Source organism: Gasterosteus aculeatus, chromosome 15 (genome assembly GCF_964276395.1).
Source record: "Gasterosteus aculeatus chromosome 15, fGasAcu3.hap1.1, whole genome shotgun sequence".
NCBI classification, from domain to species: Eukaryota; Metazoa; Chordata; class Actinopteri; order Perciformes; family Gasterosteidae; genus Gasterosteus; species Gasterosteus aculeatus.
This window is the reverse complement of record NC_135703.1, coordinates 3,289,024-3,306,812: the sequence shown is the minus strand read 5'-3', so window position 1 is coordinate 3,306,812 and position 17,789 is coordinate 3,289,024. Positions and strand designations below refer to the sequence as shown.

At 46.1% G+C, this 17,789-nt stretch overlaps 2 protein-coding genes across 4 annotated transcripts; both read right to left on the bottom strand.

The window, feature by feature from the left end:
- Positions 1-326: 326 nt before the first annotated feature.
- Positions 327-8,355, bottom strand: LOC120832528 (zinc finger FYVE domain-containing protein 1). 3 transcript variants are annotated; one of them, XR_005714223.2, is made up of 12 exons: positions 6,852-8,355; positions 6,256-6,760; positions 5,602-5,816; positions 5,382-5,488; positions 5,191-5,299; positions 4,988-5,085; positions 4,790-4,907; positions 4,523-4,693; positions 4,105-4,285; positions 3,894-4,007; positions 3,030-3,129; positions 2,861-2,920 (listed from the first exon to the last, which is right to left on the bottom strand). XR_005714223.2 is itself a non-coding variant. In XM_040198880.2 (11 exons), the coding sequence occupies exons 1-11, from the start codon at positions 7,395-7,397 to the stop codon at positions 2,156-2,158; spliced, it is 2,397 nt and encodes a 798-aa protein (XP_040054814.2). In that variant the 5' UTR covers positions 7,398-8,355; the 3' UTR covers positions 327-2,155. The 3 variants fall into 3 exon arrangements, 2 of the variants coding, with proteins under 2 accessions (XP_040054814.2, XP_040054813.2); XM_040198880.2 differs by lacking the exons at positions 2,861-2,920; positions 3,030-3,129 and adding an exon at positions 327-2,388; XM_040198879.2 differs by having other exon boundaries at positions 2,861-3,129.
- A 695-nt stretch (positions 8,356-9,050) lies between these two features.
- On the bottom strand, positions 9,051-10,448 carry LOC120832579 (rho-related GTP-binding protein RhoV). Its single transcript, XM_040198977.2, has 3 exons — positions 9,996-10,448; positions 9,860-9,918; positions 9,051-9,786 (listed from the first exon to the last, which is right to left on the bottom strand). Exons 1-3 carry the CDS (start codon positions 10,327-10,329, stop codon positions 9,334-9,336), a joined length of 846 nt encoding a protein of 281 aa, XP_040054911.2. The 5' UTR covers positions 10,330-10,448; the 3' UTR covers positions 9,051-9,333.
- Positions 10,449-17,789: the final 7,341 nt, after the last annotated feature.

The following is a 17,789-nucleotide window of genomic DNA, read 5'->3' as shown; positions in this document are numbered from 1 at the left end:
GGGTGAGTATCAAGTATCAGTTTCCCCGTGACGTAGTGAACGCATACAGCGCAAGTGGCTCAGAGGAGCAACACGGGAGCTTTCTGTTAAATTATTTATTAAAATAAATCTAAATCATTTATCATCATCAATAAGCACCGAGCAAATAGTTTCCCCCTCACTTGATGTGAAGCGGCAGCGTTGGAAAGGAGGGGAAGCGAGGCTCACGGTTGTGCACACGGTCTGTTCCTCCCACATACTGTACAGTAAGTGGTTCTACACAGACATATTGAAACACACACACACACACACACACACACACAAGACAAAGAGGCAATAGCAGATTCTTTCTTTGACTAATGGGAGCTGAAACAACTTTAATCTTAGGCAAATCTTCCATCAGTTTAGTATGCACACATCGTTATTTATATTGTATCAATGGTTCCAACTTGATGAGGTTGATGCGCATCCAACATGATCAGAAAAAAACTGGACTTTACTAGATAAAATGTCTGGAACAACAAATTGCCCTTTTTTTTGTACATTACGTGTAGTTTTTCCTATTCTATACTGTGCAATATACAGCACCTCCAAGGAGTGTGTGCGCGTGTGTGTGCGTGTGTGTGTGTGTGATGCAACATTCAGACAGATAAATCTATTTTCAGAAAAGGCAGACAAAACATTTTCTCATCAGACGTCAAAACCAAAAATGTCAAAGCTAGGAGCAAAGGGAGAAATCACTTTATCTACAAAGCTTACAATTGACAAAGACCCCTTTTTTTTCTAATTTTAACACCAAAGTACAAGCGTGTGTCAAAGGCATCACCTTGTGCTTTGTAGGACATCCACACGTAAAGCTCTCAAGTCTCTAAACATGGTTCAAAAGTATTTCATTCCTACAACCGAGCGCCGTTTTCTTCTGTGTAATGCCTAAAGAGAAAGGACAAAAAGGCGAGTGGTTTGCATACAGTCGCTACAAAGATATAAATAGCTGTACGTTAATTAATGTCAACAATGAAAACCAGAAAACAAAAAAACAAAAAATACATTATCAATAACGGAGGTGAAGTAACGGAAAAGTAGCAAAAAGCTAAAACAACTAAAATATGCTTTCCTGTCAGTCGGTGCCTACAGAGGCGTGTAACACGTAAAGCTGGTTTGAAAACAAAATTGGATCTTTTCCCTTTTCGGCAAACCAACGTAAATATCTAGAAAACAATGAAAATCAAGCTGTCAAGAAATCAAATTTGAACATGAAATACGTAGTATAACAGGGATGGTAAAGGAGACAGCGAGGCTCATTCAGAGATCATCCTCTGAACAAGTGGGAGGTCGTGGATCTCACACTGTCCTGCATGCCAGAGTGTTGTTGTTTTTTTAAAATCTTCAATACATAAATCATTTTTAGCGGTTCAAATTTACACTCCTAACGTAGTTCTATGTTTTCATACATCCACACATTACATGATACAATCTAAACATTATACCAGCACAGACATAGTGACCTGAATGATATTTGGCACACCAGATTTCCACAATCTAGTCCCAACGTGGCAGATTTTCAGCTCGGCTTGGGACGGACTGGTTGATCATCTGAATATCTGGATTTTGGCCATGGTAAGCAACAGCCTATAACAGCTGAAAAAGGCTTAGTGCAAAAACTATGATGTTGCAATACAGCATGCAATGGAACCTGCAGATACACCTGCACGGATATAAAATATCTCCTCGCCATTACACGTCATCAGAGAAATGATAATAATAAGAATTGCTGGGAACTAATAACACCTCAACTAACTAATACCATTAAAATTATACATTTTTTAATATATTTTCTCATAGTAGAAAAATAAGCTCAACAGCTTTATTTAACGTAAAATTAGGGACTTGTGTAAATAAGAATCCAAATGTTCACTCCGAATGATCAGAGTGGTAATGTAGAGCTTCCCACTCAGTCAAGTAACTCACAAGTTCCAGCTGTTGCACAAAAGGCCACAGGAACTCTGCTAAACATCCTATATGCCTAAATTCTTCCTTTACCACAGAAACGAGACAGAACCTTGCGATTGATGGAGGTGAAGCAGTGACGGACTGCGAGCCGGGTGAGCGGTCGGTCAGTCGGTCGCTTGGTTGGTCGGTCCTCTCTGGTGCTCTGAGGAAGGAAGGACCTTCCCTGTTAAAGGTCTCCGGGTTTCTGGTTGCAGCCGGTGCAAACGCGCACGGGGTGGTCCCAGCCGCGGGACGGGACCGAGCGGCGCTCCGGGGAGCAGTCGTCGCACACTCCCTGTCCGCAGGCGCGGCAGTGGTGCTTGGACAGCTTGGCAGTGAACTCGCGCTGGCAGTTGTGGCAGGACAGGATGTCCTGGTCGGGCACCCAGTAGGCGGGACGAGCGGCATCTTTCACTAGGCCTGCGTGGGGGGGGAGGAGGGGAAGAGGGGAGGAGGGGGGGGGGTCACGTAACATGAGCACACGGAGATCACATATAGTATCAGGTGACACTTTTACATTTGCAAAACGCACAGGGGTCACTTTAAACTTTATAGTGCTGACATTTAAAGGAACGGCGGGACATATTTGGACATATCGAGAACCCTGTCATGTCTGTTAGCTTAGCTTAGCATAGCAAGACCGGCACAGAGAGAGAACTGGGAGCCTAATTCCTTCCAAGAAACTGTGGACCAACATTACATTTACTGAATGTGACTGCTGAATATACTTGAATATCAGGTTGCCGATGTCCAAAGCCAAGTGATTGACGTTATTTCGGGTTGGTTCAATCCGTACGAAAAGCAAAGTGTGAGAGAGGCGAGATGTGGTTCCACACGGGGTCGCGTCCTGGACATTTTCTTGGCCGGAAGCAATGACTTCCTGAAATCTCTGTTGGTTGCCTGGCAACTGCTCCCGGCCAAGAAACCCAGCCGTCCAGCACATAGCCTCTCCCTGAAACGTAAATTTCCCAAAATGTTGAGTTATTCCTTTAATTGAGGGGTGCATTCAAGTACTGTAATTAAAATACTAGCCCGTGCAGATTGTTTCTATTATTAGTTACCATTGCTTGACTTTAGCTTCATCCATGCTGTTTTTTTCCTGACAATTTTTTTGAAGTGCACCATAACCTCAACCGTCTTGGTTTTGGTATCCATGGAAACCTGGAATTAAGATGTGGGTTTGGAAGTAGGTATTTTACTGTGATTGGAGCAGACCTTGCTCCGAGGTATATTTTAGGTTATGATGGATCTGGAGAACCTTTCGGCAAAATATCAAGTTATCGACTCCGTAATCGATATAGATCTTATTTAGGAGCCTCGTGAGCATATAATAAAACAGTCTATGAGAAATCTTTATGCATTCAACGTCAAGAAAACTCAATACATTTATACTATACAGCAAACGTGATTTTAAACAGGGTATCTCTTTCGCCTTCGCACTAAGACTAACCAGGATTAGGTAGCAGAGCACTTCTAAATGGAGCCACTGACATTTCCACGAGAGATAGTAAATGGCAGATTAAGCTTCTGTGTCTACGAGGATGTGGGAGGGTTTTAAATCCATAAAACCTTTTTATTGGCAGAAATGAGTTAAAAAACAAATGCAACATCACTCATATGAGTCTTAATAATACACAATGTCCAAGCAGTAGAACACAGCGGGCTGTTTGGACCGTAGGCTTTCAGTAATTGAACAAAGCACTATTAGCCCATCAGCGCATCCTGTGTTCCTTATAAGGGAAGCTTTGCCATTGATGCTCCTACGTGACATATTTAAGAGTTAAAACTAAAAAACAGGCCCCTGAAAATAAGCAGTTTACACGTCAGCCACCAGAGGGCGTCGTATCCCCTCGGCCTCGGTTACCGGCTCATTTTGTCGCGTTACCTAACGGTCCCCTTTAGGTTTTGTTTTGGGCAACACTCACCGAGTGGGATGTCAATCGCGGTCGCCACGACCCCGAAGGTGTTGGTGACGGCCTCGCCGACCTTCCTGGCCAGGGTTCCGCCTTCCTCCTCCTCGGGCTCCGCCTCCAGCAGCTCTGCACAGAGGAAACATCTGCGCTCAGCCAAACGTCACTCAGAAGACGACGGAAACAAACAAAACCCAATTGACATGCCGGAGAGCGGGGCGCATACCCGCGTACGCCGCTCTCTGTTCGAAGCAGCCGTCGCAGACCCGGACGGGGGCGAGGCCCCAGCCCCTCTCGGGGACGGGCGCCGCTTTGGAAGAGCAGCGGTCGCAGAAGCCCTCTCCGCAGGCACGGCAGTGATGCTTGGTGTTGTTGTCCTGGAAGACCGCGTGACACTTATGGCACACCTTGTAGAAGGGGAAAAAAAACACAATAACAACAGCAGCTTTTATTGACCGAGGCCTGCGGGGAAGCGGACACGCTCGGAGTCCATCTGACTTTTTTTTTTATCTCCTGACCCGCAGCCCTTGCGTAATAGGCAAAGATCCCCACAGGCAGTAAACGTAGCCTCGGGACACAAAAGTGTTGACTTGGCTGGTGGCGGCGGGCGGCAGAGGGCGGGGCTGTGCGTGCGTGTCACTCACCGAGATGAGGGAGTTGGGTTTCCAGTAGGCGGGGGCGATCTGATCCGTCAGCCAGGAGGAGACGGCCTTGGCGGGCTTGACGCTGAGCTCTGACACGGACTGGGCCACCAGGTTGACTCCGTCCAGGAGACGCTGAGCTGCATTGCCGTTGTCCTTTAAAAAGCCCTGCGACTGCAAAACAGAGGCACACGCGTAGACAAATGGTTCCCGGGCTCTGTATGATTACAAACGGCACCGTGAAGAGATCAAGTAGCTTGGTTGTTTTACCCCCGGCCACAGATGCTGGATCTCAGTGCGGACAACCGTATCCACGGGGTCCTGGTTCCCGTACCAGTATTGGCGGCTCCGATAGGTCACCCCGCAGTTGGGACATTCGATGACGTACCTTGACATACATCAGATCATGTAAACGTGCGTGTCGTGTGTGTCACACGTAACCCTGCGGGTCATCCGGCTGCTACTCACCCGGACCAGGCGTACTTGGCGAGGCCCAACCACGGAGAATCGGAGGAGGCTGAGGTCTTAGGGACAACTACCACTTCCTTCCCCCCTTCATAGCAAGCCTAAAGTGACACGACACACACCAGCTTTATGCTAATCAATCGTGCAACAAAAGAAAGTACACAGTCAGCGGGATAGAGAAACCTTTTAGTGATGTCGGTACTTACCTTACAGGTATAAATGCGATTATCGTACTGAAGAGAGTAACGGCAACGATGCTTTGCCTCATGGCACACGCCTTCTTCCAAGTGGTTCATGCTGTTCTTGCAGCCGGACCTGGTACAAAAGTAGAACCCCACAATGTTTAACAGTCAGAAGGGCAAGAGGCTTTTGTTTTCACAGGGAAGACGGTACTGACCCGCAGCTGAGGCACAGGCAGGAGCAGGTGAAGTACTCGTCGGGAAAGAAGCAGCTGTGAGCCACCAGCTCGCCGGTAATCTCTCCATTGAAGCGCTCGCTGAGTGCCTGTAGGAGAGTCGAGGACACGCGGGCACAAGCGCGTGGGATCAGGTGGAAACAGAATATTAAGGCTTTTTAACAATAACCTAGCTGATATTCAAGCAGGCGTGCATCTCTACCTGCAGGGCTTTGAAGATGACCACCGGCGTGCGCGGGGAACGGGTGGCGTTGTTGTCCAGGAGCTGCTCCAGCTTATTCTGCAGGCCGCGGAAGTCGGTCGGGGGGCTGAGGGTCTGCGTGCCCCAGTACTGAACGGAGCTGAAGGCCTCTGGGAAACGGGAAAGCTTCTTGAAGCGCTCCGACAGCAGCCGGTCCACCGACTCGGATGACTTTTCTACAACACGGACGGAGCGGTTACTACGGAGGGTCAGACTTGCACAGTAGAGGCACAACGCAAAGCTTAAAGTGCCGCGCTTCTTTGAAACATTTATGATATGTGAGAGAAAAATATTACATCTAATAGTAAAATGTTCCCTTCACCCTCCTTCCTCCTTTGAAAGGGTTGTGGCTCCCTCATAAGAAGTGAATACACTGAAATAAATGAATAAATACACTAAATCCCTCATTGTTTTTCAAGTGTTAAGCTAAAAACATGTTACGTTAACCCTTTTTTGTCCTAAATGTGATCTTTCCACATTTCACTAATAGTTGGAATGTAGATTGTTACCCGGAGGGACGTTAAAAAAACAGGTTGCAGGCTCATATTTCGCTGCAGCTGAAATGATCTACAGAGCTTGAACCTCCGTTCACTTTAAAGGCCTCGCCCCGTGTACCTGAACCGAGCAGCTTAGTGTGGACGGTTTCGTGGAAGATGACCACCGCGGGGCCCAGAGTGGACAGCGGGACGTCCAGGCCGCAGCGAGCCGTGGTGGCTTTCAGCTCCTTGGTGAAATGCTTCAGGTAAGCGTCCGACGCATCCCCGAGGAACTTGAAGAGGTCGTCGTGGAGTCGGTCGGCGTGGGTGCGGTAGATGATGAGGTCGGAGATGGCGAGGACCTTGAGCAGGAGGCGGGTCCTCTGGCCCTGTTTGGAGCTGTTCCCGAGCAGCCCCTCCGTGTCGATGACCACCACTTTACGGAAGGGGTCGAGCGCCGCCCACACGCCTACCGTGCAGGACTCCTGAGCGGGAGAGGTTTTGAATACTTCTCTGCCCATGAAGAAGGCGTGGTTCAGGGTGTGAGATTTGCCTTCTCCCGTGTTGCCAAAGATGGACACCACCTTCAGCAGCTGGTCGGGGTTACAGCTGAGGCTCTTTACAAACGCAGATTCCTCTTTTACCTTCCGGGGGAAACAAGAGCATTTGTTAATTCGTTTCGGCCTTTTTATTCCGTTGCTACACTTGACGTATAAGAGTCCTGAACAAACTCACCTGCATTTCCTCGTTCTCATCAACCAGGAGAAAACTGGAGATCTTCTCCAGGAGTTTTGCTCGATGAGATTTGCCGTCATCGGGTACTTGTGCGGCAAGCAGGCCGGCGGCGGCGGCGGCTGGCGGGCCGGCAGGCACGGCAGACGTCTGGACAGAGACGTCCTCGGCCGGTTTAGGTGGTGGGGGGTAAGACATGAGCTGGTGTTTCTTCTTGTTGCCTCCACTGTGGGTGCGTTTCTGGCAGTCCTGGCACAAGTTGACCTTGCAGTTGGGGCAGCGGACCGCCGAGCGATGGCGCTTGCTGCCGTCTCCATTGCCCCCTTTACAGCTGTCACAGTAGGGGACGTGTCCCGGTCCGATCCGAACCCGCGCGTGGTGCTTCAGGCGCTCCTGGCTGTGGAGCTCGAGCTCACAGCGGACACACTGCAACCTTTTGCATTCGTCGCACTCAAACGCAGCCTCCTCAGAGCCCCCGCAGGCGTAACTCTCCTGACATATTAGGCCGGTATTGACTCCCTTATCTGAAGATGAGCCATGACCACTCATTGTTTCTTACGCGGAAAACTTGAAAACAGAGCGGTGCTTACTCTGACAGCCTTTATAACAGCACCAGCTATTTCTAATTTCAGTTAGTGCAAATTGTACAACATATAACAACAACAACAACAATAATAAAATCAACCTACTGCATGGTCACAGCACTGCCGATCCACTGACTAACAGATAAAATAATCAACAATAATACTATTAATCGAACTGGGTTTCTGCAGCATGGATTTCAAACACTCACAATGGAAATAATAATGTTATTTAGTGCAACAACCGGTGAGGCAATGAGCCAGAAGCAGCTGACTCCTTGAGTTACACCAGATATGTTTTTAGCTCGGACCCAAAGGTAGCATTTAGCTTAGCATCAAACACGTCAAATGTCCCAGGCTAGCCTACACAACTACATAAAAACACGAACATGTAGTGTGACACGTCATACAGTACTGACCGAGACAATGAACGGATGAATGTGCAATTGTTGATGCTAACAACAGGCTAGCTAGCAAACGGACCCACAATGGCTCGCTGGGATCACTGGGCATCCGGAGGTCAACACTTTACGACCAGCTGGTTTCGACGGACAGTGTTGACCAAACGAAATAAATGTAATTATCGGGCCAGCGAGCTCCAACACTTCACATCCGTGGAAACAATCAGCTAGCCGCAAGTCTGTCAACTGAGCTGTGACAACATATCAACAAAAACAACCAGCGGTCGATGTCACGAGCGCGGATATCAGCGGACTCTTTTGCTTTGAAACGGGAGGGAAATCCGCGCTATTCCATTTAAAAGTCTTTAAAAGTGTTACTGCATTTGAATCCTTCCGAGCGGTGTCATTGTTTTGTTCTTCGGACCCCCTCCCCAGCAGGTTTCTCTAGCTGCGCTATTTTGTTGCCAGGTCAGATCAGCTGATCAGATTATTTTCAGTCACAGGGTCAGGGGAGGTCGCGGTGCATGACGGGAAACGTAGTTCTACGCAGAGGAGCTTCTCTTAAAAAGGAAGACGCACAACCGCATACGAAAATGATTTGAATAAATACTGGGATATTTTTTATATTGCATAGTTGTTTAATGTTTATACTCTATCTATTGTACTTTTTTGTTGTCCTTCTTTTGTTTTTTCGTATTTATGATGAATGTCGAAAACAAAGTTGAAACTAGAGTAAAAATAAACAATCTGATTCTGATATTATTTCCCAGACCTTGTATTTTTTTTTCTTTTGTGTTCTGACACAAAAAAAAATCAAAAAAGATCACAAGGTCTAAGTTGTTGTGGCAAATACCCGCTAATGTAGCAATTTGAATATTTGAATGAATCATGTCTTTTTCTTTAATATCACAATCATAGTGGGTGAATTGTAATGAGACTTCTTCAGTCATTGTAGCCAAGACATTTCCAAGTGGGGGCTTGTTTAAAAGTCATTGTGTTAAACAATTGTGAGCATAAGCTTTCAAACAGAGGCTGGTTTTAAATGGCTTTTGTCTTGTAAAGTAGCACTTCAAAGTATCAGCAGGTGACCATTCGTCTTAAATGAGCTTTGTGTTTTCCCTCCATTTCTACTAACAGCTTCCTTCTTATGCAGGGTCTGCAGAAAACATGTCTTGCAATTTGATTATTAAAGCCACTAAAAACAAAACACCCACTTGCAGTTAAACAGGGGTTGTATGGTGCATTTATTACAAACCTTAAATTACAAACAAATAAAACATCAACGACAGGACGGAGAAGACTTGATAAGCAGGATGTGGCCTCGCATGAAGATTGTCACATTGAATGTCAACGCAGGCTGTCGATGATCATTTAGTGTTTCATTGCACAAAATTCACACTGTGGAGAATGTTTGAGAAGAATGCACAGTGTGTCATGAGACTCCCCAGACGAGCTGTGTCCATTTAGCAGCGTAAAAACAATCCACTCTTTGACCCCCCCAAATCAGATTAATCTAAAGATTTTCCTCCATCCGGAATCACAAAACGTCTTGAAGCGTTTGTGCAGGCCGAGCCGCGTGGACGCTCTACCCGCGGTGTGCTGGTGCTTGATGGCGGCGCGTATGGCCCGGTCGAACACGTCTTTGAGGTTGTGCTGCGTGAGAGCAGAACACTCCACGTAGCCCTGAGCTCTGATCCTGCGTGCCACCTTTGTGGCCCGGCTGGCGTTCACTGGCTTGGCGCTCCGCTGGTCCAGGCGAACGAGGACGTCCGCGTTGTGGCAAAGGTCTGACTGAGTCCCAACCAGGAGGACGGGAGAGGTTCTGTTGTCGGCTCGGATCTGCGGGATCCATTTAGAGGTGACGTTGTCCAAGGAGACGGGGTGGACCAGGCTGAAGCAGAGGACGAAGACGTCCACGTGGGCGTGGCATAGAGAGCGAAGATGACCAAACTCCTCCTGTCGGATGTAAATTGGCGAGAGATGAGGAGGAAAGGTCTGGCGAGATCCCATTGTGGTGTGGGACACTTACCTGTCCTGCAGTATCTATCAGCTTGATACGAGTTGGAACGCCGTCCACGTGAACCACACCTGTGCGCCAAATAGAAACCACGGTCATCTCTGAGTCAAGCCCGGCTTTAACCTTTGACAGAATGACCTTCACTCACCAGTGAAAACATCAAACGCCGTCCGTCTGTAATCGCTGTTGTATCCGTTGAAGATGTAACTGATGATCATGCTGGTCTTCCCAACCGCTCCGTCACCGACCAGCATGCAGCTCAGCTCCTCCCTCAGCCGGCTGGGTTTATCAAACCTCTGACAGGCCATCTTTCCACGTGTGTTCAAGCTACTCCATGTTTCCGAGCAGGAGTTACTGTAAAAGACGCGTCCTCTCCCGCAGGGGCCAGTTGGGGCCAGTAAAGGAGAAAGGACCCCTCGATTTTGAAAGAACAAAGGCACCCAATCAGACGAGAGACACCCCAGAAGATAGTCTGTTTCCATTTGATGCTGATTAACATAGTCCCGCCCACCAACAGGCCTGACTGCAACTCTCACCCGCCATATTAATGAGCCTAATAATATACCTTGTGAACTAGTTTCACAATATGTAAGTATGTTGTTAGTTAACTAAAGTGAGTTTAATAAGTAGAATATATATATGTATATTGCTTAAATACACTGCTGTGTAATAACTGTGTCATTTGTATGTTACTGATTCATAAAAGCTGGTGCTGCATTTATATTTGCATGTGCGCTCATTAAATTGGGCTACTTTGCTATTCAATAGTTGAGTGTAATACAATTGCTGATCCCTAGAGGAGGATGTTGCCTCGGAAATGACTTTAGCACGTCAGTGCTTTTTGAGATTAGATTAGATTCAACTTTATTGTCATTGCACAGGGTACAAGTACTGAGGCAACGAAATGCAGTTTAACATCCAACATCCATCTGTTTCTCCTGAACTTTTTGAGATTTCGCGGATGGTCTGACACATTATTTCTTGTGTGTGTGTGTGTGTGTGTGTGTGTGTGTGTGTGTGTGTGTGTGTGTGTGTTTGGTCTTGCAGTGGGAAAGGGAATTCTCATCAATCTCAAAATTCCATTTATTAATTCACTCAATTATTGTTGGCACAACAGATCTGTTTGCTCTCCATTTCCCACCTTACTAACTTTTCCCCCTGAATTGGTGTATTGTTAATATGTTTTTTTTTATATTTAAATGTAATTCTCGGAAGGCGGATTCATTCTCATGTGTAATGGAGGTGAAGGGTACAGCTGAGGGAGCATTGTTAGACTTTCACCAGCTGCAGTTTATGGCAGAAACCCCGTTGGTCATTTTTCATCCTGTCGGTTTTCGGGGTGACTGAGTTCGTTAGTAAACCAAAGGAAAGGAAAGGAAAATAAACACAAACTCAAACATTCACACGTGCTTCACATATCATTTATATGATAATGCCTAAATCAAAAGTAGTGATCATTTGGATTATACCATCAGGTGCAAGGTAACCCTGACATGTTATTTCCAAGCATGAACCCCGTTTACGAGCAGACAGCTTCAGTGGCGTTCCTGATGAAGTTGCACTTATTCCTGATCCTAATGTGACTATTTGTTGGTGAATGTGTGACATTATTTGGTTAGTTGCACTGCCTCTCTTGCATGGAGCTGCTTCTGGTCCACAGTTGTAAAGATCATGATTATATTCATGAAGAGAATAAATGAGCAGGTGATGATGCACATAATCGAAGCCTTCAGGTCATCGCCACATAGCAATCCTTGTCTCGACCTTACGAAGCACGTTTTAATTGTCAAAATGATATTAATCGCATGGTTTATAATAAATACACAATATCGTACTGCATTTGCTTTGATAAAGCTCATTACTGCAGTTATATAGCTTTGAGACATCAGAGCTGCATCCATTAAAACGCTCTTAATGCCCATTATCAGTGTTGCAGTGCAGAATAACTGTAAGTAAGCGTAAAACAGGCTTTTAGAGATCGTTGCACATTTGTGGGTAAAAAATGCAGCTTTACACAATGTGCTGTTCCTTATCTGTCTGAGCCTGCAGGAAGCTCCGCGTGCATTGTGTTGTAAGGTCCCTGCTTCCTGTTTGCCGGCGTCCCTTGTTCACTCGTTCTTTGCTCCCTTTCTCTCCCCCCTTTTCCCACCACCTGTGCTGTGTGAGTGATAGACTTTATTCCCCACAGTCAGAGGACAACATCTGGTCCCCCCCCCTACACCCCCCGCTCAACACACGTCATATTGTCAGCTCGGCTCCCATGCTGCACCTCTGGCAGCTGTGAGTCACAATGCGTGTGTTCCTTCAGCCAAGGTAAATGTCAAACACAGGAAACGGTCTTTAAATATCTCCACATCCAAAGATGCTCTTTCCTGCAGCAGCCACTTTCATCACAGATCAACCAGTCGACTGCTACTCAACGCCGCGAATGCAAATGTGTTTGCGTGCACCTGAGCCCGTGCGGCTCATGACTTTGTGTTATTAAAAAACATGTTTTGGTTGTGCATTCTCACGCTCCGTCTCCCTCTACATGACTAGACATGCAGAAATGCATCGTGACACAGATTTATGAAGGTAATCTGCTTAGAAAGTGTCTCTCAATGTGTGCAGCTTAGAGAGGGCCCCCGCCTCGCACACAGCACGCCTAAAAAATGCCTTCCTCTCACGTCGACTGATTCATGAATTATTGCAAGAAAAAGATCAACTCAAACGTCCCTCTTGTGTCTCCTGAACTGCTGCTCTGGTTGTTGACAAGTAAACAGGTAACTAGTAACTAGTTCAAATTCATTACTACATTTGTTCTGACAACAACAGAGAAATCTGCCATATAGGTGTTAAAAGATTAAGCCCCTCCCTAAGCCAGAGATCAGCGCGGCGCACCGCAGACACAAAACAAGTGGCTGACACCGAGATGGAGCAATAAACAAGCCGTTGGAATAGCATTTACTGCATAATGTCTCTTTAAGTAGATATCGCCTATAGGCTCTTAAGTGGTGAGGATTAGAGCGGGAGGGGTGCTTCCATCACGCTGAGACCTCTCACAATGGAAATGCCCCCCCCTGTATTCTTTAGCTCCCAGCCGTGACCCCAAAGTCGCGGCAAAAGCCGTGACCCCAAAGTCGCGGCTGGGAGACATTTTACCTTGCTAAGCATGCATTTGCCATTATCTTTGCCATACCGTGGACAAAACATCCCAAACGCTAAGCTAACAGCTAACGGCTCTGCGGGGCATTAGTGGCAGGAAATGCAAATGTCAGTATGCTAGAATGCTCATAATGTAGCTTGTTGCCTAGCAGCCAGATACAACCCACTACCCACCACAACTCAAATCCCAGCACTGCACCAAGTGGTTGATGGGAATTCCGACCTGTGTGGACCCCCCCACCCCCATCCCTGCACCACCTCTCAGCTGACCCCCGTGGGTTCTTGACTTGTAGCCAGCGATTGCAGGAAAGCATAAATCCCTCCTGTGAATGATTGCAGCCGTGTGAATGAGGATGTACGTGCCTGGCCTTTTTTTTTCTCCATTGGATCAGTGCATCTGCAGTTAATCTGAATTAATATAGTTTTTGTTTTTTTTAAATCATTTTGATCTGAACCAGCTTAGGGTAAGTCAGCATGTCCCAATTTCTAAGTAAAGCCTAAGTGTTTCGGGGCTTTTGTTGGCCAGCGAGCAGACCCGTCAATTTAGTTACTCCTGCTCCATTAAACCCTGGCGGGGGTCCAGAAGCAGCGGACTAATCCTACTTTACCCTCCGGAGAGCATCACAGGGGGCCCGTCCTCCATGCCCCTCGGGATGTACAGTCGGCCGGCTTCAAAACAGTCAAACAAGTGTCCTTCGATCCATTGTACCGAAGTGTTCTACTCTTAGTATTTAATACCTGACAGTGATTTCACACATTTAGTAGTGAAAGTTAAATCTCATAGAGAAAAATCTTGCGATTTGAGACCATGGATTTAGGGGTTTAGCAGAGTAATATTGTATATAAATACCTTCCCAGGTCAGATAAGCAGATGTGATGATATATAGGATCAAAGACCTTTTTCCTTTGGAAGCTGTTGAAGTTACGATGATTCCACGTACAAATGCACATTCCCATCAGTCCGTCAACATGTGAATGCTTGATCCGAGGGATTCCAGGGAGCTGATAACAACATCACCAGGGGTCTGACCCTTTGGCCTTTGAAGCATCTGTGTTTTCTTCTTCTTCTTCTTCTAGTTTCAATTGGCTCCACATCAATCCACACAGCAGCATACGTCCTTGCGGAGCCCGATTAGAATCCATTTAAACAGGAAGCCGTGCCGCAATTGGCTGATTAACATGAGAACACAATCTTTTCAAAGGGATAAAACTTCCCAAACAACAAATTACATTGCATCATTACTTGCCATTACACACTTAAGAAAGCATTTGACTCAGACTGAAGATATAAGTAAACTAATAAACTTATAAAGTTTGTGTTGGTCAGAACAACTACGTCTTCATGGCTTATTTTGATGAGTTCGTTAATTCGTTGATTGCAAAATTGGATTTTTCAAAGTACTGCCAAATCAGTGCCCTTTTATTGCATTGGATTAGTTGTGTGATACAGCAGCACAAAGTCTGTGAGACTCGCTCCGTGCAGCTGCTTGATTGTGCGCTGCAGAGTAGCACCGTAAAGTGGCATTGATTTTTAACCTCTGTGAGCGTGTGGGAAACAGAGCTGCCTTTCCTGCTCTTTGAGAGAAAACACTCCAGAGGAAAATGGCAGGAAATCTCAGGGGTCTTTTGATTCAGTGCTGAGAAAGTGAGTGAGAGTACCTGAGAGCTGAGACTCCGAGGAGGGAAACGTCAAGAGGTCAATTAGAAAGTCCTCCACAAGGTCATTCAAAAAAACAACAACTATCAAATAGTGCAGTTTGGGGTAAAATGAGCAAACTTTTAACGTATAACTTTTCAGAATCGTTTGTGTCCGCCGACAGGGGGGGCTGGAGTCCCGCCCACTTTGGGCCTTTTCCCCCTCTGTTCCCGCTTCCCCTTTGGTACACAAGATTTCTCTCATCAACCAACAAAACAGAGTGGATGCCAGCCTTTTACTTTAGATTAGATAGAAACACCAGAAATATTATACACAGGCATTCATCTTAAAATCCATCCATTTCTTAACCAGATTTAAGGAAAGAAAGACTCAAAGCACATTTAAATATTCCCCGCACAGAGTTTCTCGAAGCCCTCGTAGTTCCCTTGCTTTCTAAATTTAGCAGCAGTTGAAATACTTTAGCTGTTCTGGTGTGGCCTTTCGAGGGGAAATATTATGCAATCGTTTTTTTATTCATGGCATGTGTTGACGTCCAGAGAGAAAGGTAAGTAAATATAGCGAGTTGGCCAATCATTCCCCAGCAAGGGCTACTATGTGAACACGGTGTTCTGTTTTTACCAAAAACAAGACCCTCCCCTTTTTCTGCACTGGGTGTCAGCACTCCACCGCTAAGTCATTGTGTTGTTTCATCTAAAAGCCAAAATATAAACTGACTTATTAAGAAAATAAAGAATGAACAAAGAAAGCCGGCCGTGTCCTCAGCTTTGGGTTGCCGCTTGGCCAAATGTCACCGTGACATTTCCCCCGGCGCTGGAAAACCCCACCGGCTGCACCCAATTGTCGTGCTCTGACCAAGAATACCACCACCACCACCACCACCGTGCTCGGCGTGAAGGGACCACGCCGGTCGCTGCCATGCGTTCAGAGTTGGAGCGGACGAGGAAACACATGCGCACCTTCTCCCTCGGCCTAGTTTAATAACTCGTAGGCCACACAAACATCCTCCACATCCAGAACACATGCAAATGTGAGGTGTCAACATGGGCTTCTACGTGGTACTTTGCTATCAATAATTTCCAACAGAACTTGTGTAACATTTTGAAATACTTGTGCTTCGAGTGGGGCCACGATGAAAAGTTCACTCGCAGATGACGTCTCCTCTCGGGGCCTGAAACCCCTCAGCCGGGCGCAATGAGCTGTGGTGGGTTCCAGTATGAAAGACATTAAGGAAATCTAATTAAGAGCAGCCATTAAGTGCCATTCCTCGGGGATAAAGCAGGCTAATGAAGCAGGAGGCAGCTCTCTGGCTGGAGATTTAATTTTGTCAAGCCTGGTTCGGTCTCCATGCCTGGCTCCAAACAGATTGGATTAAAAGGCCCAGCGGGCGTGAGTCATGTTCTCTTTGAATGAGAAGAAACAGTTTGCACATCAACCACTGGCGATGATGAATGGATTAAAGAGCGGTGTTTATCACAGCGCAGTGATGGATGACTTTAAAATGTTTTGTTTCTCAAACCAGACGAGCATCAGCTCACGCCCTGAACACAAGTCAGAAACGGTCTTTTGATCTGAGCGCAGAAGAAAACACAAAGGGTAACTTTGGTTATTTTCAACCTATTTTCCCCAGTTTTAACGTCTATGGAGTAATGAAGACATCTATTTGGAATTTGGTCCAGTATCGAGCCAGAATGCAGGAGGCTTCAGACGATAAACAAGCTGCAAGTACTTGAGGAAGCCCGTCGTTGGGTAAAAATACCTCGGTTCTAACCTCGTTTCATGGAGGAACATAGTTTCTGTGGGTTTATGTCGCCTTCTGCCACTGTTTGTGGCTTCCTAAAGGACGGCCTTCCTCTTGTGGCCTCCGTGACCGCACGGCACTCACGTCCACCGGCAGGAACCCAGCGAGGAGCGAGGTGACCCTCAGCAGAGAGAGGCCCACCTCCCAGTATAGGAGCGGATGGACTCCATTAGCGGCACAATTACTTTCTCTTTAACACACTTCCAGGGTGACCTTCAGCCCGCCCGCTCACCAAGCCAAGGTCAGGGGGTCAGGGTTCAGGCTGGGCACACATTATCATGCAGGTGGCAGCTCCAAAAAGCATCAGCAGGAAGAATGTTTTTGGGGGATGTGCGACCACTATTCTGGGTCATAATGGGCATCCTCAGGACATGACCTCAACCTCCACGTCTGACACCGCGTCCTGGGGAGCAAGTGACCTCGTGAAAGGTAATCACATTGATGTGGGGTTCAAATATAATCGGCAGCATTTGTACTGTATCTTGCAATTTGATGTCGATGGATTATGCTGTTATTTTACGTTGTTTCGCTGTATATTCAATGCTGATGCATGAATAATAGCCAAGGCAAGGCAATTTTATTTGTATAGCACTTTTCATACACAAGGCAGACTCAAAGTGCTTCACATCATAACATTTCATACAATAAAGTGAAATAAAATGCAGGAATTAAAAGACAATTAAAAACAGCAAATAAAATTATAAATTAAAATCTTATTTAAATTGTTTAATTAAAGGCAGAGGTTAAAAGTGCAATGTAGGTACAATTTAGCAGAAGGCGAAGCTGAACATAAAAGTTTTCAGTCTTGTTTTAAACGTGGTCAGAGGGGCAAGTCTTAAATCTTCAGGAAGTTTATTCCATCTGTTTGTTGCGTAGTAACTAAATGATGCTTTCCCATGATTTGTATTTACTCTGGGAATCACTAACAGATTGGTGTCAGAAGATCTTAGTGATCTTGAAGGCTTATGTAGTGGAAGCATATCAGTGATATACTTTGGCTCTAAACCATGTAGTGATTTAATAGACAGTCATGTGGAAATGCTCCTCTCTTTGTGAAAGAGCATCCTCCTACTCGGTTACCCTGGGGTTCCATATTCCCTCTGCGTGTCTCCAAAGAGCCCTAACAGGGCGGTAAGGGTCTCTATTGATCAACTCAAATCTTTATTGTTAGAACTCCAAATGACAGAGCAGTAAATCTAAATGCTCTAATGCAACATAATTGATCTTAGATTGCATGTAGAAAAAACATGTTCCAGACTGCATGTCCACATTTAAAACAGCCTTCATAGCGTGAAGGATTAGCGTTACTATTGAACAAGCTAACTGTATTGTTTAATCAGAGA